General features: G+C 39.8%; 1 protein-coding gene across 1 annotated transcript in view; it reads right to left on the bottom strand.

The window, feature by feature from the left end:
- slc6a8 (solute carrier family 6 member 8) overlaps positions 1-14,381 on the bottom strand; it is a 131,182-nt gene extending 116,801 nt beyond the window's left edge. Inside the window, exon 1 of the mRNA XM_013132722.4 lies at positions 13,465-14,381. Within this exon, the coding sequence (XP_012988176.2) occupies positions 13,465-13,777 (313 nt within the window). The 5' untranslated portion in view covers positions 13,778-14,381. The remainder of the gene's footprint in view (positions 1-13,464) is intronic.
- Between the last annotated feature and the right edge of the window lie 9,686 nt (positions 14,382-24,067).

The raw sequence follows: 24,067 nt of genomic DNA, 5'->3' as shown, positions 1-24,067 counted from the left end.
AATGTTAATACAATGGGGGTCCATTTTAACACCCCGTTGTTATACCTCTCAAAAATAATTACACCAGAACTTGAGTAGTACAAAACCTTTGCAGGCTCTTTTCAGGAAATATTTATGTACAGTACCTTTTGCAGAGCGCAAATGTATATCCAGTGAAAGAGCACCCTCTTCCAGAACAAATAATGAATTGCAAACAAATATATCGGTCAATTATCTGTGAAAATACCCCCCACCCCCACCCCACCCGCATTTTGTTCAACCACCGTCCTACTGGTTCTAAATATTAGTCCTACATTAGTTCTCTCTCTGGAACCACAAAATATTCCCAAAGAACAGAATATTCATAATTCATCCCTAGTCTCTATCACATTGTCCTCAGGGTTCATTTTCTTAATCGATCCTATTCCTCTCCCTAATAGCAAGCCCTACTCTGCACTATTCTTTTGCAGTACACTTTACACAGAATCTATGATGTTTCTGACTGGTTAGAATTTGCTGTTCAGAGTGCATGCACAGCTAATATCGTACTCGGTAAGGGAAGGTAGGGGAAGTTGTTTGGTAAGAGTGCTTGTAGGCATGTGTTGACTGACATGATTGCTTACCGGACTCCAACCTATAGCCTATACTAATTATCTGAATTATTATTTTTAAGTAGGCAAACGGATTCTAAAATCAACTCCTAATATATTGTATAATACATACACAAATACGATTATAGCAAAGATGGCACACCAGTAAAAATAGTTATTTTGATTGAGAGTAAAAATAAAATAAAAAGCCAAAATCACAGATTTCTGCGGTTTAAAAGAAACCAAATTGCGATTTCAATATGATTTCAATTAATCTTGCAGCCCTACTCTTCAGCTGCACTTCTTATATTTCTCTTAGAATAATGATTCAAAAAATGTCTTTACATCCACTGGCACCAGAATCCGTAGCCAACAATGACAAGCCCTAAGTGGGCACATATTCCAAATAGTGCAAAGTAGATCTACTACTTGAATGACACAGAGGACCCAAAAATGTGAGTTTTTTAATCAGCGATATCATAGTTTTTGAATGCTTTATTGCATGATTAGATTTACAGATGAATAAGATCAGTGGATATTTTTTTATTAGTATTTTTTGTAAAAAAAAAAAAAATGAATTATTTGAGGGCTATTCATAACAGATCTAGGGCTATAGCCCTGGACGCCCAAGCCTAACCATGCCCATGTCGGTCAGGATCTAACAGTGATTAACCAGATAATCTTGTTTCTCATGGTACTGTAAGGTGATGTTTGGTAAACTCCAAGGATGCTGTTGTGCCTTTTACTAAGGAGAGGCTTCCATTTGGCAAATATAACATAAAAGCCTGATTAGTAGAGTGCTCCCTGACCAAGGCCCCTGTCCCCCGATTGCTCGGACAGTCCGGGCGGTCAGCTGCAGGATGAATGTGTGTGGTTCCAAACGTCTTCCTTTTAAGAATGATTGAGGTCACTGTTCTTGAGGACCTTCAATGCTGCAGATTTTTTGGGCTTGGTTTTTGCACTAACATACACCGTCAACTGAGTGGCCTTTCCAAATCATGTCTAACCATTTGAATTTACCACAGGTAATTCAATCCAATCAAGATGTTTCAAAGTATCATCCTTGAAGTTTCTAGTTTGCACAGCAGCTTATTTTCAAGTGTTATATCATCATCATCATCATCATCATCATCATCATCATCTTATCCGGGGCCGGGTCGCGGGGGCAGCAGTCTAAGCAGGAATGCCCAGACTTCCCTCTCCCCAGACACTTCCTCTAGCTCTTCCGGGGGGACACCGAGGCGTTCCCAGGCCAGCCGGGAGACATAGTCCCTCCAGCGTGTCCTAGGTCTTCCCCGGGGTCTCCTCCCGGTGGGACGGGACCAGAACACCTTCCCAGGAAGGCGTTCCGGAGGCATCCGAAACAGATGCCCAAGCCACCTCAGCTGACCCCTCTCGATGTGGAGGAGCAGCGGCTCTACTCTGAGCTCCTCCCGGGTGACCAAGCTTCTCACCCTATCTCTAAGGGATCGCCCAGCCACCCTGCGGGGAAAGGGTGCTCATTTCGGCCGCCTGTATCCGGGATCTTGTCCTTTCGGTCATGACCCAAAGCTCATGACCATAGGTGAGAGTAGGAACGTAGATTGACCGGTAAATCGAGAGCTTCGCCTTGCGGCTCAGCTCTTTCTTCACCATGTCAGACTGATACATCGACCGCATTACTGCAGAAGCTGCACCGATCCGTCTGTCAATCTCCCGTTCCATCCTTCCCTCACTCGTGAACAGGACCCCTAGATACTTAAACTCCTCCACTTGAGGCAGGCACTCTCCACCAACCTGAAGTGGGCAAGCCACCCTTTTCCGACTGAGGACCATGGCCTCGGATTTGGAGGTACTGACTTTCATCCCCACCGCTTCACACTCGGCTGCAAACCGTCCAAGTGCATGCTGAAGGTCCTGGTTTGAAGGGGCCAACACGACAACATAGAGCAGAGACGAAATCGTGTGGTCCCCAAACCTGACACCCTCCGGCCCCTGGCTGCGCCTAGAAATTCTGTCCATAAAAATTACGAACAGAACCGGTGACAAAAGGCAGCCCTGCCGGAGTCCAACATGCACAGGGAACAAGTCTGACTTACTGCCGGCAATGCGGACCAAGCTCCTGCTTCGGTCGTACAGGGACCTGACAGCCCTTAGCAAGGGACCCAGGACCCCATATTCCCGAAGCACCCTCCACAGGATGCCGCGAGGGACACAGTCGAATGCCTTCTCCAAATCCACAAAACACATGTGGATTGGTTGGGCAAACTCCCATGAACCCTCCATCACCCTGTAGAGGGTATAGAGCTGGTCCAGTGTTCCACGGCCTGGACGAAAACCACACTGTTCCTCCTGAATCCGAGGTTCTACTATTGGCCGTGTTATATCAAAGGGTCTGAATAATTAATAATGTAAATGTGAGATGTCTATTTGTATTTTATTCATAAGCTGTTATTCTGTTTTTGTATTTTCATAATGGAGTATTATGTGTAGATTTATGTGAAATTTTAAGGCAGCAATATAAAATGTGGAAAAACTGAAGAGGTCCGAGTACATTGCAAATCCACTTGCACTTTATTTGTGTGTGCAAACTGACAATAAGAATACAGGACATTTGCCACAACAAAAATGTTTCAACAAGTTCATTTCCGAATAACAGCCATTTGCAGCACTGGGCGCTATTTCTTTTAAATGTATGAGTACATACAAATTGGTATTACTCTAGACTGAACTAGACACTCCAATTTAGTTTATAAAGCCCTGGCAGCATATTACTCCCATTTTCAAACAGCTCCACTGGTTGCCAGTCAAGTCTTGCATCACCTATAAGATCCTCCTGCTTACCTACAAATCTCTCCATGGACTTTCACCTAAATAACTCACAGAACTACTCCACCCCTACACACAGTCACGTTCCTTGCGGTCCTTTGACAAAGACCTACTGGACACCCCCCGTACCAGGTTGAAGACTTTTGGAGACAGGGCTTTCTCTGCCAATGCTCCAAAACTGTGGAACAGTCTAACACTCCACATCCGCTCTGCCACATCCTTGCCCATATTCAAAAAGCACCTTAAAACATTTATTTTCATAACCCCCAAGTATTGATCCCTAACCCCCAAGTCCCCCCTCATTTGTTAAGTGACCTTGGGTATTATGAAAGGCGCTATATAAGTTATTATTATTATTGTTATTATTATAACAAGATACTTTATAAGAGCTGTAATTTGTATATTCTAAATAAATAATACTAAATTACAATGTTTAAAACACGGTTCCCAATAGTATTACCCACTTTCACCCTGCATTGGTATCAGAACTTTGGTGGCATTAAGGCGAAATTATGGAGTGTCTGGTAAATTAATAAAATATAAATCTCAATGTGAAAAAGAACAATTGCAATCCATGATGAGAATTACTCTAAAGTGCACTTCCCCAAACACCCAATGTGTATTGCAGCTCATTTTGAGATGTTCACATATACAGTGAGGGAAAAATTATTTGATCCCCTGCTGATTTTGCATGTTTGCCCACTGACAAAGAAATTATCAGTCTATAATTTTTATGGTAGGTTTATTTGAACAGTGAGAGACAGAATAACAACAACAATATCCAGAAAAACGCATGTCAAAAATGTTATAAATTCATTAGCATTATAATGAGTGAAATAAGTATTTGATCCCCTCTCAGTCAGAAAGATTTCTGGCTCCCAGGTGTCTTTTATACAGGTAACGAGCTGAGATTAGGAGCACACTCTTAAAGGGAGTGCTCCTAATCTAAATGTGTTACCTGTATAAAAGACACCTGTCCACAGAAGCAATCAATCAATCAGATTCCAAACTCGCCACCATGGCCAAGACCAAAGAGCTGTCCAAGGATGTCAGGGACAAGATTGCAGACCTACACAAGGCAGGAATGGGCAACAAGACCATTGCCAAGCAGCTTGATGAGAAGGTGACAACAGTTGGTGCGATTATTTGCAAATGGAAGAAACATGCAAGATCTCACCTTGTGGAGTTGCAATGATCATGATAACGGTGAGGAATCAGCCCAGAACTACACGGGAGGATCTTGTCAATGATCTCAAGGCAGCTGGGACCATAGTCACCAAGAATACAATTGGTAACACACTACGCCATCAAGGACTGAAATCCTTCAGCGCCCGCAAGGTCCCCCTGCTCAAGAAAGCACATGTAGAGGACCTTCTGAAGTTTGCCAATGAACATCTGAATGATTCAGAGGAGAACTGTGTGAAAGTGTTCTGCTCAGGTGAAACCAAAATCAAGCTCTTTGGCATCAACGCAACTCGCCGTGTTTGGAGGAGGAGGAATGCTCCCTATGACCCCAAGAACACCATCCCCACCATCAAACATGGAGGAACATTATGCTTTGGGGGTGTTTTTCTGCTGAGAGGACAGGACAACTTCACCGCATCAAAGGGACGATGGATGGGGCCATGTACCGTCAAATCTTGGGTGAGAAGATCCTTCCCTCAGCCAGGGCATTGAAAATGGGTCATGGATGGATATTCCAGCATGACAATGACCCAAAACACAGGGCCAAGGCAACAAAGGAGTGGCTCAAGAAGAAGCACATTAAGGTCCTGGTGTGGCCTAGCCAGTCTCCAGACCTTAATCCCATAGAAAATCGGGGGAGGGAGCTGAATGTTCGAGTTGCCAAAAGTCAGCCTTGAAACCTTAATGACTTAAAGAAGATCTGCAAAGAGGAGTGGGACAAAATCCCTCCTGAGACATGGGCAAACCTGGTGACCAACTACAAGAAACATCTGACCTCTGTGATTGCCAACAAGGGTTTTGCCACCAAGTACTAAGTCATATTTTAAAGAGGGGTTGAATACTTATTTCACCCATTAACATGTAAATCAATTTATAAAAAAAAAATTTTTTTTGTTGTTATTCTGTCCCTCATTGTAAAAAAAAAAAAAAAAAACTACCATTAAAATTATAGACTGATCATGTCTTTGTCAGTGGGCAAACATACAAAATCAGCAGGGGATCCAATATTTTCTTCCCTCAATGTACTGTTTGTTAATATTTAGGTCATTAGCAGACACTCCAGTGTCCAGTGTCTCAATTAAATCAACTAAGGTAGAAAATAACACGACAAAACACAGCACATTTGCTATATCCTTTTGCTATTTGGGTGGCTTTTAATTTGTAGTATGATTTGGTAATACCTATATAGTATTTTGTCATTTTGACACGTTCTTGTCAATGTTTAGAGGCACGTGGCACTTAAACGTAACCTTTACGGCAGAAATTAATGGTATTTGTTGATTCAATAAAGAGGGCAAAGCTTACATTTCAAACAGGCGGAATACTCGTAAAGGATATTTGATATTTGACTAAACCATAAATTAACCGGTACTCATACATAAACCCTAACCACATTTATTTCTGCTGTGAGGGCAGATCTGCTTTCGAGATATGACTAAGGATTGCAGGTTCTGTGAATGTGGCAACATGGTCTATATCTTAAAACACGCTAGTGGATACAGATTGAGTGAAGGGCTTAAAACCAAGCATCACTTCAATAATCAATACCATCAAACAAAAAAAAAAGATACAGACAATGTGCATTAAAGGTAACCTACATATAACAGAATAGTTGTAGGTAAGGAATGACTGAGATGCTGTCTTATTACATCTACTGAGCAGCATCTTGATTCTGTCTGTGTGAACTAGACCTTTTCAACTTTGGCAGCTTTATTTAATTTGGCAGAGCTCTGCATGGGGGTCCAAGGCAATGTCCACAAATCTAGACACACACACTGAGTCTGGCAGCCCAAAGTAAGAGTGTCTTAATGTTACTTTAGATCGCCTAGTTGGGGATAAAGCAAATATTTCTTAACAGGAACATTTAAAAGATCAGCCAACCCTCACTAGTCTCTGTCCATTGTCTCACTGTGATGTCACACCTAAATTGCTCGTTGTTTTTGTAACAGGATTTATGTTCTCTCCCAGTTCACATCAGCAGGTTGCTGTACCCTTTCCTTGCCCACCACTGTTAAGGTCAATAAGAACCCCTGTAGTACTCTGGGATATTTTCTACATCAAAATAGTTCATGGATACATAGAAACATTATCCACATGATGAATAACACTAAACAGAGACCTAATACAGCCTTTTTGCTCGGGAGACTCAACACAGCAAGATATATCACACTAACCCCTAAAGGTGAGACTATAAACCAAAAAACACAAACACAATTTTAAACTCATACTGAATACATTTTGTATGTAGGTAATTTTCAGATATTACAGAATGTTCCTACATTGATTAAACTACTGCTTATAAACACCAATCAGCCATAACATTATGACCACTGACAGGTGAAGTGAATTATACTGATAATAAAGTTATAATGGCACCTGTCAGTGGGTGGGAAATATTAGGCAGCAAGTGAACATTCTGTCCTCAAACTTAGTGTTAGAAGCAAGACAAATGGGCAAGCTTAAGGATCTGAGCCTAGGGGCAAATTGTGATGGCTAGACAACTGGGTCAAAGCATCTCCAAAACTGCAGCCCTTGTGGGATCTTCCCAGTCTGCAGTGGTCAGTAGCTATCAAAAGTTGTCCAAAGAAGAAAAAAGTGGTCAACTGGTGACAGGGTCATGGGCGGCCAAGGCTCATTGATGCACAGGGGGAGCGAAGGCTGGCCCATGTGGTCTGATCCAACACACGAGCTACTGTAGCACAAATTGCTGAAAAAGTTAATGGTGGTACTGATAGAAAGGTGTCAGAATACACAGTGCATCGCAGTTTGTTGCCTATAGGGCTGCATAGCCACAGACCAGTCAGAGTGCCCGTGCTGACCAATCCACTGCCGAAAGAACCTACAATTGGCAAGTGAGAGTAAGAACTGGACCACGGAGCAATGGAAGAAGGTGGCCTGATCTGATGAATCACGTTTCTTTTTAGATCATGTGAATGGCGGTGTGCGTGTGCGTTGCGTACCTGGAAAACACATGGCACCAAGCCGGCAAGCTGGCGGAGGCAGTATGATGCTTTGGGCAATGTTCTGCTGGGAAACCTACACAATATTAGGCAGGTGGTCATAATGTTATGGCTGACTGGTGTTTTAATAATTTTTTTTCTTATTATTTTAATGCATTTCTATTTCTATTTTCATTTTGAGTAAAGCACTGTAATTGTACAAGAAAAGCGCTGTATAAATAAAGTTATTATTATTTATATTATTATTAAATGTTCTCGAGAAGCGCAACATTTATATATACACATTCTCTAGGTATATGTAATTTTGCTTTGAAATTTCTAAGTGACCCCAAACTTTTAAATGGTAGCGTATATACACACATATACACTCACCTAAAGGATTATTAGGAACACCTGTTCAATTTCTCATTAATGCAATTATCTAATCAACCAATCATATGGCAGTTGCTTCAATGCATTTAGGGTTGTGGTCCTGGTCAAGACAATCTCCTGAACTCCAAACTGAATGTCAGAATGGGAAAGAATGGTGATTTAAGCAATTTTGAGCATGGCATGGGCCGGTCTGAGTATTTCACAATCTGCTCAGTTACTGGGATTTTCACGCACAACCATTTCTAGGTGTTTCAAAGAATGGTGTGAAAAAGGAAAAACATCAAGTATGTGGCAGTCCTGTGGGCGAAAATGCCTTGTTGATGCTAGAGGTCAGAGGAGAATGGGCCGACTGATTCAAGCTGATAGAAGAGCAACTTTGACTGAAATAACCACTCGTTACAACAGAGGTATGCAGCAAAGCATTTGTGAAGCCACAACACGCACAACCTTGAGGCAGATGGGCTACAACAGCAGAAGACCCCACCAGGTACCACTCATCTCCACTACAAATAGGAAAAAGAGGCTACAATTTGCACGAGCTCACCAAAATTGGACAGTTGAAGACTGGAAGAGTGTTGCCTGGTCTGATGAGTCTCGATTTCTGTTGAGACATTCAATCAATCAATCAAATGTATTTAATAAAGCCCTTTTTACAACAGCAGTTGTCACAAAGTGCTTTACAGAGACACTCGGCCTTAAACCCCAAGGAGCAAACAGCAGTAGTGTTGGATTTCAGTGGTTAGGAAAAACTCCCTAAGAAGGTCGAATTTTAGGAAGACACCTAGAGAGGACCCAATTGCACAAGTGCACAAGAAATGAGCATTTCTGTTTTCCTTGAGTTTAAGAGCAAGAAATTCTCTGTCATCCACTTCCTAACATCTGAAACACTTCCAAAGTAGCTAATTTAGGGGCTTCTCCATGCTTCATTGAAATATATAACTGTGTGTCATCGGCGTAACAGTGAAAGTTTACATTGTGATTTCGGATTACATCGCCCAGAGGGAGCATATATAGTGAGAACAATAATGGGACCAGAACCGAGCCTTGAGGAACACCAAAGCATACCTTTGACTTCTCAGAGGATATGCCATCCACACTAACAAACTGATATCTTTCAGATAAATAAGATTTAAACCAGGCTAGAACATGTCCACGTAGCCCAATATGGGTTTCCAGTCTCTCTAAGAGGAGTGATCAATAGTGTCAAAAGCAGCACTAAGATCAAGAAGCAACAGGACGGATGCGGAACCTTTGTCCGAGGCCATTAGAAGGTCATTTGTTACCTTCACGAGTGCAGTCTCAGTACAATAATGGGATCTGAAACCGGACTGGAGTATTTCATAAATGTTATTTGTCTTAAGGAAGGCATTCAGTTGTTGGGAAACACATTTTTCTAAGATTTTTGAGAGGAACGGGAGGTTCGCTATTGGCTTATAATTGTTTAATATGTCGGGATCCAGATAAGATTTTTTTAGAAGAGGCTTAATTTCCACTATTCTTAGTGAGTTTGGTACACATCCGGAGGAAAGGGAGCAATTTATTATGTTCAGCATTGGCTGACCTAGCACAGGAAATAGCTCCTTAAGTAATTTTGTTGGAATCGGGTCTAGCTGAGAGTTTGTGGGTTTAGAACTCATTACAAATTTAGTAAATGTGTCGAGCGATACGGTATCAAAAAATTCAAGTGTCCCCATTGACACCTGGTCAGGGAGGTTCAGGACATTTTTAGGACAACTGAGATTTTGAGGACCATAACTATTTAAGGAGGAGTCAGTTATTTGTTTTCTAATGGTGATGATCTTTTCATCAAAGTAGTTCATGTATTCATTACAACTAAAGTGAAGACCCACTAAGCTTTGCTTTTTTGTTAACTTTGCAACTGTCTCAAAGATACATTTTGGATTGTTTTTGTTCACCTCAATCAGGTTGGAGAAATAAGCTGATAGAGCAGACGTGAGTGATTTTCGGTATTGTAGTCTACTGTCTATTCAGGCTAGTCTAAATACTTCCAACTTGGTGGAGCTCCACTTTCGCTCCAATTTCCTGGAGGCTTGCTTAAGTGCTCTAGTATTTTCTTGTTGCGTATTTCTTTAGTTTTTAGTGGTGCAACTGTGTCTAATGTATTTCGCAGTGTTGAGTTTAGATCCTCGATTTGATCGTTTACAGATTTATTTACTGTCGTTAATGAGCGAACTTGTAAGAATATCAAGAAATGTATTTGTAGTCCGAGAATTTATAGTACGGCTTTTGAAACTCATTGTTTGCGGAGCAAGTGGATTTCTTGTTTTAACGGTAAATGTAATAAGACAGTGATCCAATAATCCAGGATTTTGGGGGGAAATTATTAGATCTACAATATCTATTTCTCGTGACAGGACTAAATCTAAGGTGTGATTGTGGCAATGTGTTGGACCTGAGACATGTTGGATAAAACCCATTGAGTCAATTATGGCTTCAAAGGCTTTTTGAAGAGGATCATTGGACTTTTCCATATGAATATTGAAATCGCCAAAAATTAGAATACTATCTGCCATGACTACAAGGTTAGACAAGAATTCTGGAAACTCAGTGAGGAACATTGTGTATGGCCCGGAAGGCTATGTAAAACAATTTATCGGCCTGGTTAACTTTCATTAGTAAAACTTCCAAAGAATGAAACTCAGTGATAGGTTTGAGAGTAAATTTATATTTACTGTCATAAATATTAGCGACACCCCCTCCTTTTCGGGATGCACGAGGGATATGATCACTAGTATAACCAGGAGGAGAGGCCTCATTTACGGCAGTGAATTCATTAGGCTTTAGCCACGTTTCACATAAACCAATAACATCTAGTTTATGGTCAGAGATTAATTCATTTACGGCAACTGCCTTTGGAACAAGGGATCTAACATTTAGGAGTCCCATTTTGAGATGCAAGGTGATAGTCATTTTTATTTTCAAAATATAATCTCTCCACCTGGTCCTGGGCCTACCCTGAGGTCTCCTCCCAGCTGGACATGCCTGGAACACCTCCCTAGGGAGACGCCTTGGGGGCATCCTTACCAGATGCCCGAACCACCTCAACTGGCTCCTTTCGTCGCAAAGGAGCAGCGGCTCTACTCAGAGTTCTTCACGGATGGCTGAGCTTCTCACCCTATCCCTAAGGGAGAAGCCAGCCACCCTTCTGAGAAAACCCATTTCAGCCGCTTGTACTCGCGATCTTGTTCTTTCGGTCATGACCCAGCCTTCATGACCATAGGTGAGGGTAGGAACGAAAATTGACCGGTATATCGAGAGCTTTGCCTTCCGGCTCAGCTCTCTTTTCGTCACAACGGTGCGGTAAAGCGATGCAATACTGCGCCTGCAGCTCCAATTCTCTGGCCAATATCCCGCTCCATTTTCCCCTCACTCGCGAACAAGACCCCGAGATACTTGAACTCCTTTACTTGTGATAACGCCTCATTCCCTACCCGGAGAAGGTACTCCATCGGTTTCCTGCTGAGAACCAAGGCCTCTGATTTAGAGGTGCTAATCCTCATCCCAACCGCTTCGCACTTGGCTGCAAACCGGTCCAGTGAGTGCTGAAGGTCACAGACCGTTGATGCCATCAGGACCACATCATCCGCAAAAAGCAGCAATGAGATCCACAGGACACTGAACTGCAACCCCTCCCCACCCCGACTACGCCTCGATATCCTGTCCATAAAAGTTACAAACAGGATTGGTGACAAAGCGCAGCTCTGGCGGAGGCTAACCCCTACCTGGAACGAGTCCGACTTACTACCGAGAACCCGAACACAGCTCTCACTTTGGACATACAGGGATTGGATAGCCCTGAAAAGGGACCTCCTCACCCCATACTCCCGCAGCACCTCCCACAGTATCTCCATTAGAAAATGATTTAGGAAATATGTTAGCACAGCTGAAAACTTGCTGATTAAAGAAGCAATAAAACTGACCTTGTTTAGACTTGTTGTGTATCTAGAGCATCACCAACTGTGGGTTCGATTATAGAATCAAAATGGCCAGAAATGAAGAACTTTCTCCTGACACTCATGTGTATTCTTTTTCTGAGAATTTAAGGGTATTCCACACAGGACATTTCCAAGAAACTAAAGACCTCATACAACATTGTGTACTACTCCCTTCACATAACCACACAAACTAGCTAACATTGGACTAGAAAGAAGAGTTTGAGGCCCTAGGGAACAACTGAGCAAGAGGACAACTCATTTGAGTGAACACACTGTTGATGTTGAGACTGGTGTTTTGTGGGTATTTAATTAAGCTGCCAGTTAAGGACCTGTGAGGTGTTCTTGTCTCAAACTAGACACTAATATATTTTCCTCTTGTTCAGTTGTCCCTGCGGCCTCCCACTCGTACAGAGGGGCCTCTGTACATGTATGTAGATATTCCACAGAAAATCTTCTATCTCCAACATCAGCATTTCTGGTTCCATAAGTGTGCACACACTTAAACTAATATTTTGTTGAAGCTTTTGATTTGATTACAGAACTCAGTAATAAAATGTAATTGTGTGTAATTGTATAAAGTTGCAAAAAAGGAAAACTGTGCACCACTTTACAATTTCACCCAACTTCATCAAATCCAATTGTAAGTTTGACCATGTTTTATCCCAGCAAATCACAACATGCTCAAGAATGTTGAAGATGCAGTGATGGCCAAAATAACTGCCCCACTTGCACTTTATTCTTTCTTCAAAAAAGATGTTGAAATTGATCCAGGTATTTGGTCTACACAATTCTTCAGAACATATGTTTTAGATTAAAAACGTTATATATCCCTTAAAATCTGAAAATAAATAGAAATGGCTTTCACATATAAATGACAACCGGCTCAGCATATTTTGTAGCAAAGCTACTAAATGTCTGCAATTTCTATAGCCATGTGCTTCCTATGTGCTTCCTGCTCCTCTTTACTGGCAAGTTGGCACCACATGCCGGCTTGCCCGACCGCTACTGCTCGTTTGAAGAGTGGATAGTGTGTCTTTGTGACGATGGAGCAAATGTTGTGAAACACTATCTTTTACTGCAGTTACAGTATATATTATGGACATTTTCTCATTATATTAAATGTAAAACATTTTACTTAATTCCCTTTTAAGAAGTAGTCGCCTGAACAGCCCCAACATTCTCAGTAATACAGAAATGCTTGTCAAGTGATACCGCGTTCATCTACCGTAGTTGACTGCACTAACTGTCATTCAAAAAACAATACTATAAATAACAATATAATAATAACAACAAATAACAATATTTCTCAGTCTTACTCAGGCCTGAACTTGCTTTAAATGTGTGATGAAGGATATATTTCCTATCGTCAATCGTAACTGATATCGACTTAAGGAATTATGTAGGTATCTGCTATGACATGCTTGCATTCTGAGTCATACTGCTTTGAATACTGCTATGATGTCATTTGTAATCACTTTTATCTGAAATACATGATATGTACTATATCAGATACATTCCAGTTGTGGTTAGGAATAGTGTTATGGGTCAGAGCACACATTTATCACCATAACTGTATTTGTATTTACGGACATACTTATGTATTGGCTAACTTACCTCCACCATTTTTGTAGCATAGGTAAGGAAAACGCCAGACGTTGCCCAGCCCCACAGCAAAGCCAACGCAAGACATGATAAAATCCATTTGTCTGGTCCATTGCTCTCGCTCGGGATACCCTGTGCCTGGCTTCTCCACTGACGACATCGTGCCAGGTGCAGCACCACATCCTTCTCCGTCAGCTCCACCGATGAGGCTTCTAATCACGCCAGCTTGATGGCCGTTTCCGTTCGGGATGAAGTGTCCCCCTTTCTCCTCTCCGAGGATAACGTTCAAAGCACTGCAGTCAGTTTCGAATGCCGGTTTCTCCATTCCCGTTATGCGTTTATACACAATGCACCCTCAATGTTTTAATAACACTGAGGAAAAGGACATCGGTTGAAAGATCAGTCAGGATTCAGAACGATCAGCTGAGTTCCAGACCTTTACGTTACTTTATTTGTCAGACAATCCTCTGAGAATTTTAACTGTTGTTTGGGCTTTTGGATTTAAGGGTATTATAAGCTGGGTGTATATCGTAACTTACAACGTCGTGACGGAGGTCAGCATTAATCGAAATTCAATAAACAGGCAAATAAAATCGGGCAAATAAAGAAGATTCTTCCTCAAAGAAAAACAGAGAAATCGACAGCACCTTCAAAAACAATCCACGAAACACTTAAATGTGAGTCTAAAGAATCTCATGAGAACGAATCGCTCAAAGAGGACACTGGTGTCGAGACGAAAAACTCTGCGGCCTTTGCGCGCACTCGATGTCGAATGTATAGGATTACATTCGTGGTTTTGTTTTTTAATACAGAGATCAAACCATACTGATACTTGGCTTCGTTCTCACTTCGAACACAAATATTTATAATATGAAAGGTCTTTCGCGGTTATCCTTCGCTGTATCTGTCTCGATGCTTGGCCTTTCAATTAAAACTGCGCCTGCAGCCGCGCGCAGCTTTAAAAGGGTAGATGTGTCGAAGTGCACGTCACTTGACATCATTCCTCCCCGTCCTTAAGGACACAGTTTCTTTATCAGTTGTATTGGCTCAGGTTTATGAATCTCTGAAAAGTATTACGACGCGCTGCAACTTGTCATCCATTAATGTCTGTCACAATTGTATGCATCACGACAGTTTGTGTGACAAACACCTCGAACAAATAGTTCTGCTGTTTATTGATTAATATTGCAATATTTTAGCAATCCAGAGAAAATATATAAATATTTCTTACTGTAGCTTTATGTCTTTTGTTAAACCTGTTACAGGCACATCGACTGTACGATTACATCTCTGCCCACACGTTATACGTGATATCGATTATAGGTGATATGTTCGATCGTCACTGGCCCCACGTTGCGTTATTACTAGGTTATGGCCCAGTAAACTGAATGACAGTTTGAACGAATTAAAGTTACAGCTTTTCTTTCATGTAATATTAGTTCATGGATCGCAAAATACGATAGGTGTGACGTCAAAACATGACTGAAATTGGCCAAAATTGTTAAATAAAAAAAAATTCTGAATCTTTTAAGTCATAATAATAAGTAATACTCTGTATTGAATTTTTTTTTATTTTAACTGTTCTAATCTGCTATAGCACTTTGGTGCCCTCTATCAATGGAACTCCTCAGGCAGTCATTTTACATTTATATTTCAATCCTTGAGGTGAAGCTCCTTTACTAAGCGACTTATATAGCCTATAATTTACAATTATTTGTATTTATATTATAAAACAAAAATGTTTTCTCTCTCTCAAGCTCAAGCAGTGGAGTCAAGCTCAAGCAGTGGACAGAACCATATCACAATGGGGCAGTACAGACAGCTGTTTTATTTTCTCTTATTGGTGTGTCCCGGCATATCACTAATAGAATCTAGCATAAACATTTATACATTTTTAAATGTATTTTAAATCCATATTTTATAATACATACAAAATAAAAAATATTAACCGTTTAAGGCCTTTTCACACTGCACTGTTAGCCAGGGCCTCACCTAGCTACAGAATTGTGTCTGTTTTAATGCAGTGCCGCCTGAGGGCCTAAAGATCATAGCCATCCAATATTGTTTTTCTGCATTGTCCCTTGCATGCAGATATTTTTCCGGATTTTCAGAATCTTTTAATGATGTTATGTACCATAGATGATTAGATCCCGAAACTCTTTTAAATTTTACGTTGATAAACATTATTCTTAAATGTTTGCACTATTTGCCTGCCACAGAGTGGTGTTTAGTTGTTGAAACAATAAAATGTCTCAGTTTCAACATTTGATATGTTGTCATTGTGCTATTTTCTATTGAATATAGGGCTTAACTGAATGGCATTGCATATTGTATAATTGCATTCTGTTTTTATTTAAATGTTACGCAGCTTCCCAACTTTTTTTGGAAACAGGGTTTTAGTTATACTTATTAACTCTTCAGATTTGAAGTCAGAACAGAAATCTTTTCTTCAAACAAAGACAAAAAGTCCATCAGTTTCAATGTCCATCAGTATAGCCATGATGTTAACTGTCTGAATTCATGTGAGCATGCAGGCGCATCCATGTAATGTTTCTGCATGTTTTTCCTTTAAGATGTTGAGAGAAAAAATGCATGACATGAATAAATAATGAAAATAATGCAATACTTAAAACAACAATTAATATGACTTTAGGAAAAGAACATCTGCTAAGTAAGCTATGAACAGTGTGTGACATATTACACCAGAGAAAATTACATTTTGTGTAGTTTGGGAGATGGTCAAGATTTGCTTGTATTCCACCACTGTATTAGCTGAAGCTGTTTCACACAACTATGTACTGTATAGATTAATGATTTAATTAGGGTTTCAGCAGTTCACTGGTGAAACACTAGTGCTTTTGTTTCCGATTCACTATTAGGGTTTCATGAATTTACTACTGAAAACCTATTGGGTTTGTTTCGGTTCATTATTAGGGTTTCAGCAGTTCACTGAAACAGTTCACTATTGTAATTAGGGGTCCAAGCAGCAAATCTGCAGAACCCTTTTGTAATTGTTAGTGTTTTTATTAGGGGTCCAAGCTGCAGAGCTGCAGAACCCTATTGTAATTGTTAGAGATTTTATTATTCTTTTTTTTTTCTTCCAACATTTTTCCAAGTTCACCAACTTCTGCTGGCTAACCTTTTTAGGGTTAGACAAAGCAGCAGGAAACCTATTGTTTTTGTGCCATTTTCTTTTTATTCTTCTCCATTTCGAATGCTTATAATCATTGTTTTGTTTGATGAAAACTCACCAAAAAGTGTACACATGTAGGTATGGTGGATAATTGAAATACATTACTTGATGGGATGGATCTGCTAAATGGCTGCCTAGCAACAGCCTAATGAAATGCTTGAACACAGCCCCAGCATCCCATATCACCCAAAATATCTTATTATTTTCAGGCGCAAATGTTTTTTATACTTCTTTATAGGTATAACTCATTTAGTGTCACTCACAAACAGACATCACCAGCTATGCCTTTCTACTTAAAGGGAAAAATAAATGTATACTACCTAGAAAATATCATATACTTGATATCCATGACATTATCATGTTTTCTCCAAGTGCAGAAAACAGAGAATCCTGTAGCAATGACACATTGTGGATCTGTTGCACTGTAGTGTCCTGTGTAATGTGCCATTGTTTAGTTTTTTCCTGTTTTCCTGTTCCACTGCTTGCTACTGCATAGGCTGGAACCCACAAATTGCTACTTGCATATACATTTTGAAACTTTGCATGCTGACAGAGGGCTATCCCAAACTTACGCACAGCAATTTTGGTTTCCATAGAACCACGCCTCCGGGACCACCATCAGGTCAAACCCATCATTTTAAAATACTCATTACTCTGGCTCTGATTGCCCTAAAGACATGAAACTGGCCATACTATTTTGAATTATCTGCAAAAGCCAAACAGGATGAGAAGGCTAATGTTTGCAACCATGTGTCTGACTGCCACCAAACGTGGTATCCATGCTTGGAATGAGGAGCAGAGGACTCCTTTAGCGTTTGGCATTAATTAGTCATGTGCAGGTGCTTTACCAGAAAATCTACTTAAACACTAATTTCTCCTGAATTCAAACAGATATTTCAACAATACTTGGCATTGCATGAGTGCAACAGGTTGTTGTACTGCAATGAATAGGGAGTTGGTAGATCAACCATGTGATCACCATGGGTCAATGAAGTTCCAGCTATGAATCAAAGACTTTAGAAATGCTTGATATACTTGATCAAGATAAGGTCCAATAGGTCCCGAACACCCAGTGAAAATCTGGGCGAGGTCGGCCATTTGGGAGCACTACAGTGTTTCGTTAAACTTGAGATTTTCAAATAGCGATATATCCGTGCTTAGAGGGGAAGTCAACAAACTTATCTCAAAATGTGCTTGACAAAATTACCTCTGACACCTATCATCTTAATTTTCTGGTATTTTGAAAAGATTAGAACGAAACTAAATTGAACTAGTTCTAAGTCGTTTGACAGATTTTGACAAAATATCACAGGAAACCCTTTTCAGCCTTATACACAAACACTTGTAAAAAATAACCTTGTGGCATATAAAATCTACAAGGCATTTAAGGCAGTTTCTGATACCTTAAGTGGCTAAAATCTCTTTTGTGGCAGTCATGCTGACCTGAAAAAAGGTTAATGATGCTAGTGTGGACTTCATCATAACCAGTCAGATTGTACATGAAGTGTTAAGAGTGTGACATCAAGCTGACTGACAAGTTGTCACCAAAAGACATTAGCTGGGCCATTTGGCATGGACTGACATGAAACGTGTTCAGTTTGAAGGCCTATCACTGCCAAAACCCATACCCAATATTTAATTGAGGGGCGCTACAGAGCGTCATCAAACTTAAGATTCTGAAATAACCATATCTTTGAGCAGCTTTTGACCTAGTCACCAAATTTATTTCAAAATGTGTATTGCAGTGACACAAAATGGGCAAGTGGTGGACACATCAAACACTGTATGTGGTCCAGAATAATCTAGAGACATAGACAAGTGTATAATCAGTTTAATCTGTATAATCACTTTGTTTGTTATACTGTTTATAATAATTATAATTATAATAATAACAAATCATTCTCTTATATCACTTCAAGCAAATAGCACAATGAATGAGAAACAGATTCATTGCCAAGTAGGTTTCACATACAGGGAATTCAATTTGGTCAGATGATGGATAACAATGAACATATAGTGAGATGACATAAACAGGCAAGTATTATAGTGCAAAAATGCAAAATACAGTAACAATTAAGTGACAAATAAACAATAGAAGATATGATTTTTTAAAATAAGAATAAGAATTAGGTGTGATATGACTGTTTGGTGTCAGTGGGGGTCAGTATTACACCATAGGACTATTTAATACATACATCGTGTGGCCGATGTTGGTATTCTGAAGTGACAAACTAAACCTGGGTCGACCAGACATTGAGGGTATTTCAGAAAGCAGGTTTAGTGAAAACCTAGAGTTAGTTGACTCAGAGTTGATGGAAACGGTTTCAAAGAGCCAGTTCAGCGTTTTTTGAATCAGTTACTACGGCAACATACTCTTTGAAGTTAACCTAAAGTTTTACTCAACTAACCCTGAGTTTTTCCTACTCTTTAACTGAAACCTGCCATCTGAATGTGTCAGATAGGGCGTGTCCTATTGAACAGCCATTTTAAGCACTAATACTCCGCAGAAATCTCAGTCGGGAGGGAGTGATCAGACCCCGCTTGGTTGTTTCATCATTCCCTGATGATTATCTGTTTGAGCATTATCGTTTTTCTGCACAATCAGTCATTTATCTGAACAATATTCTCAGCCTTCATATTGTTCCTATGACATATTAAGGACATGCTCTCAGTTAAGAAACAAATTCTTTGTGTTGCAGTTGTCTGTATAACATTATTTTTGAGAATTGTACTTATTTATTGCAAAAAAAAATTAACTTACTACTTAAATATATGTTGAATGTAGCCTCTGAAAGGTGTTTAATTAGGTGGGGAGGCTAAACCAATCAATCAATCAATCAAATATATACAGTATATAAAGCCCTTTTTACATCAGCAGTTGTCACAAAGTGCTTTTACAAAATTATTGTGCAACTGAGTTTTCCTCTGTCTTACCTATCATTTTCGTAAACTGTTTTGACTTTAGAAATTGAAATCACACAGGTGAACATATTAAGAGTACAAATTGTAATAATTAATAAATGCATGTGGGCTGAGTCCAGGGGCAGGCGGGTCAGCAGAGTTGCAGCTGAATCGTCAGGTATCGTCTTGATCTGCAACATAACCTGGAGGACTTTGGACAGGGACAGCCACCAGTCCTTCAAGCCTGGTACTCTGGAAGATTGGGCCAAGACCTCATGTCTTCCTAAGTTTAAAACAGGGCAGGGCAACATCACAATTGCTTGTACTAATATTATTCCTGTTTGAAGTATATCTTTTTTATTTCATCTTCAGTTGCTGCCACATACGTTTTGTGGGCTGCCATACATTAATAGATGACCATAAATAGATGACCAAGCGAACTCAGCAGTGAAAACTGCCCAAAAGCAACTATACTTCCTGAGGAGACTCAAGAAGTTTGGCATGTCAGTAAAAACTCTCACCAACTTCTACAGGTGCACCATTGAGAGCATCCTCTCAGGCTGCATTACTGCCTGGTACGGCAGCTGCTCCGATCGCAAGTCCTTCTACTGAACCCCTGACACCAACAGCTCGGTTCCACCAGCCTACCCAACAAGAAACTACCATTGGATTGACTGGATTGGTGATCAGCTAGGTCCTTTTAATCTGTCATACCTTTCAAATGCTAACAAGAGTTATCACAAAATGCACAAACACCTTGCACCAAAAGTTTTGGGGTGGCGATAACAAGATGAAGGTGCCACCCCCGAAGAAACTGATGCAGCAGTTACTTGACCGGCTTGGCGCTCAGCTAGGACCTCTTAATCAATCATACCTGTCATATGTTGACAAGAGTTCTCACAAAATGGAGAACTGCCTTGCACAAGTTTTAGAGATCATCAAAGCAACATTGGGTTTGATTCTGGAAAACATTGTTGCGGCTATTCTCCACAAAGCATGCATCGGATGTGAAGTGGACCACCCAAGCCGGAGAAGACATTCCTGTCTTAATCCGCCTGTCTCGATCTTTAAAAGGTTTGGTGCAAGGTGTTTGTTTTTTCTGGTAAACAAAACATTTGTAAATGTGTCTTTTCAAATTGTACAAGGTGCTTTAACACAAGAATGTTTTCTACACAATGGTAAAATTTGCAACAATGCTTACAAACTGTATTGTTTGTGAGTTGGCAAATACCTGTTTGTGCACGCACATGTGCATGCATGGATGTGTGACTTCTGGGCGTTGAAGCATGTTGTGAATTCAGATTTTTGTATGCTGTATTATGGACTTCTATGTGTTAAATATTGTTTTGAAGAGATTAATGACAATATTAAGATAAACGTTGGCTGTTGTTTGAAAGCGGATGAGTTTGTCGTTAATAGATGCCACGGTAAAGTCACGATAACAAATGAGAACAGCGTTTCAAGCTGCCCGGAAGTATCAAACTTAAACAATTGCGTGAACTGACTAGTTTAGCGTTATCCATTTCACAATGTTAATTATTTTTAATGATGTAGTTCTAACGTGATGAACGGTGACGTGAATCCTATGACAAAGTTAAGAGGCGTAACCTTTTGGAGGCAACCTTTTTAATGACAACAGAACCGCTTTCTGTTGTCATTATTACATCCACGGCTGCCACAGAAGACATCTGTTGTTTCCAGAGTAAGCTGTTTACATAGTAAGTAAAAAAAAAATATTGGAAAGAATTGCTTTGAATTGTATTGCCATTGTAAACGTGACACAATTGAACTTTTTGTAGATTGTAAAACAATTACATAATGAACATGATGGAGCAATACAAACGTTAAGTTTTTATCTACAGTTTGGTAAGTAGTCTTTTAACATTAGTAATCATCAGCTTTAAATACCTTTATATGCTAGGTCTTGTGTTAACCCACTTAGTTTTAATTTAGTAAAACATCCTGAACCGATACTTTTTGTGTAAGTGTAAACATTTACAGACATATTTTTAACATTACGACACTGCGCATACAGCTGATTCTTTGTACTCTATGTATCAACCAAGAGTGTGGACTGGGTGATGTTGGAGTCTACCTCAACACCTTAATGGCTTCAGTCACGGTACCCCCCCATGTGGTGTAATATATCTTTACAGTCAACTAATCAAAACTGTGATGTGTATGTAAATGTATGTTTGAGTTGAGAATATTATTTTAACCTTTAAGTGGATTGTTATTTACACGTTAAGATAGTGCTAACAACAGACCTGACACTGAACAACCATCAACCTCTACCTATATCAAACAGACCGAACCTAACACAAGTGCAAACAGCGATAACCTCATAGAAAATACTCACAACACAGCTAAAAGACCCCACATGTCATCACCGGTGTCAACACATCAAGAGGTACAAAACTGTGAATCTGTTAATCTACAGATTACACAAGAGCAAGTCATTACAATGTTGCACAGCGATACAGAAATTAATCCACATATGCAAGATTTGTTAACCAAGATTGGTAGGCCAAATTTTTTGGATGATCTAGTGGACTCCCACTAGATGATTTTGGCACATTCTATGCTCACATTATGGAAGGCTTGAATACTTTCATTGTTAGAGTTTCAGACTTTGTACTAGGACCTGCCGATTGTCTACAGATTGTTGTTTTTTGTTGACAGTTGTTTGGTGAATCTCTGATCTCTTCAATACATGTGACCATGAGAGCTGATTAATATAATGAACACACGTTTGGGGGGTTACTCTAATGCAGGGTTCGGCAAAAGACAGCCCGCGGGACAAAACGGGCCCGCCAGCAATAATATCTGGTCCGCGGCATGATTATTTTGACAGCTGCTGGTGCTGAAAAAGATCTCAGTCATGACAGCAACATTTACGCACATGAACATTTCTTTTTAGTGATTTTGACTACAAATTAAAAGTGCGACAAAGTTTTTTGGAACAATGCTTTATTTGGAGTTGATTTGAGAGTTTTTACTTTGAAAAGTTCTGAAGTGCATTCAATTGTGGCTTGCTTGACACACACCTGAAATAGCTGTTGGGAAATGTCTGGTAAGAAAAAACTAACAGTATAATGTTATACTCTTTGCAAACAGATACAACTTCCGTGCAAATAAGACACACCGGCTTTGCATTCACAAAACTAGGTAGGATGAAGGCATAGTTGTCTTTCCATTCATTTTCGAATGCCCTATTTTCACTGTCAACTTTCCTCTTTAGACTCTTTGATAGTGCCATTTTTGTGTATACAGCTAGCTTAAATGTTTAGCTCTGCACACAATGTAATAGCGCAGCCTACCTCCAGCACACAAACAATAAAAAAAATGCAATGTAGTACATGAGAATGCAAAAGAATAATACTGAGGGGAAAAGTAGGCTATGTCAAATAATTATTACAATAAGTTAGGCTCTGATGTGTAACAAAGAAGCAAATTAGAATGATACACATTTATGATTCACAATGTGGAAAGTGGAAATAAAACATAGGTCGTTAAAAGCATGACTCAAACAGGCCATTAATAGGCTTATTCAAATCTTCCTTTTTTTCTTGAGATATCTTTATCCATTACGCATTTCCCACATATGTGTGTCTTAGAAAGGCGTTCTGTGTTGCAAGTTGGTGAATAAAGACACTTGCCCGGGTTAGGCCTAAGTGTCAGTAGTACCGAATTAATTAATCCAGCACAAAACACTGTCACAGAACTGTGGCTTGTTGTTTCTGACTGTCCTACAGGATTTAACCACAAGGTTACCACAGCTGACAAAGCAGTTACAAAAGACACTGAAACAGTCTGTAACAGGCATATCTAGTTGTATTTTTAATCAATTAACTTCTTAAATTATTGTTAGCTTCTGTCCACTTTTGATCCATGAACAGTCTTTAAACAAACAAGTCAGGGGAGGGTCATTATTCAGCATGAGGCTACGATGTTAACCTTCCATAGTTCTTGTATTTTGTTCAATGATTACATAGTTAACAGTCTTTAATGCCAGGACACATAGGGGGTGGTCAGTGTTTATAGCAAATCATTACACAGACTATTATAAAAAATAGTTTATCCTACAAAATATCCTTGTATGGTATATTCCAACCTATGACCCAAGGGTCTACTCAGAGAGTTTTATGACAGTCACATACACAGTTCCTAGCAGTTGGTATGGACAGAGTGTTTGGCACCCATCATTAATGGGACATTACATTTCCTACCTAGTGTCCTTTGTATAGAGATTGTTAGTACACTCAAACATTGTGTCAAGCTTAATTAAATTACTTTTTATGCTCAATATCTATCATTCCCCCCTTCAAACATTTAACAAATAATCATTACATGTTGATAAAACTAGCAAAATAATAGTATAATCCAATTCCTAACGAACTGAAAAGGTCCAAACACTTCTGTTAGAAAATAAAGAAAAATAATAAAAAGGATTATCTGGCCTATGAGGCTTTATTATTCCTTTAATGAAATGAAAATAAGATGTAGTGGACACACCTTGCC

Source organism: Esox lucius, chromosome 12 (assembly GCF_011004845.1).
Source record: "Esox lucius isolate fEsoLuc1 chromosome 12, fEsoLuc1.pri, whole genome shotgun sequence".
Lineage (NCBI taxonomy): Eukaryota > Metazoa > Chordata > Actinopteri > Esociformes > Esocidae > Esox > Esox lucius.
Note: the sequence above shows the minus strand (reverse complement) of the source record. Positions and strands in the feature narration are given on the sequence as shown.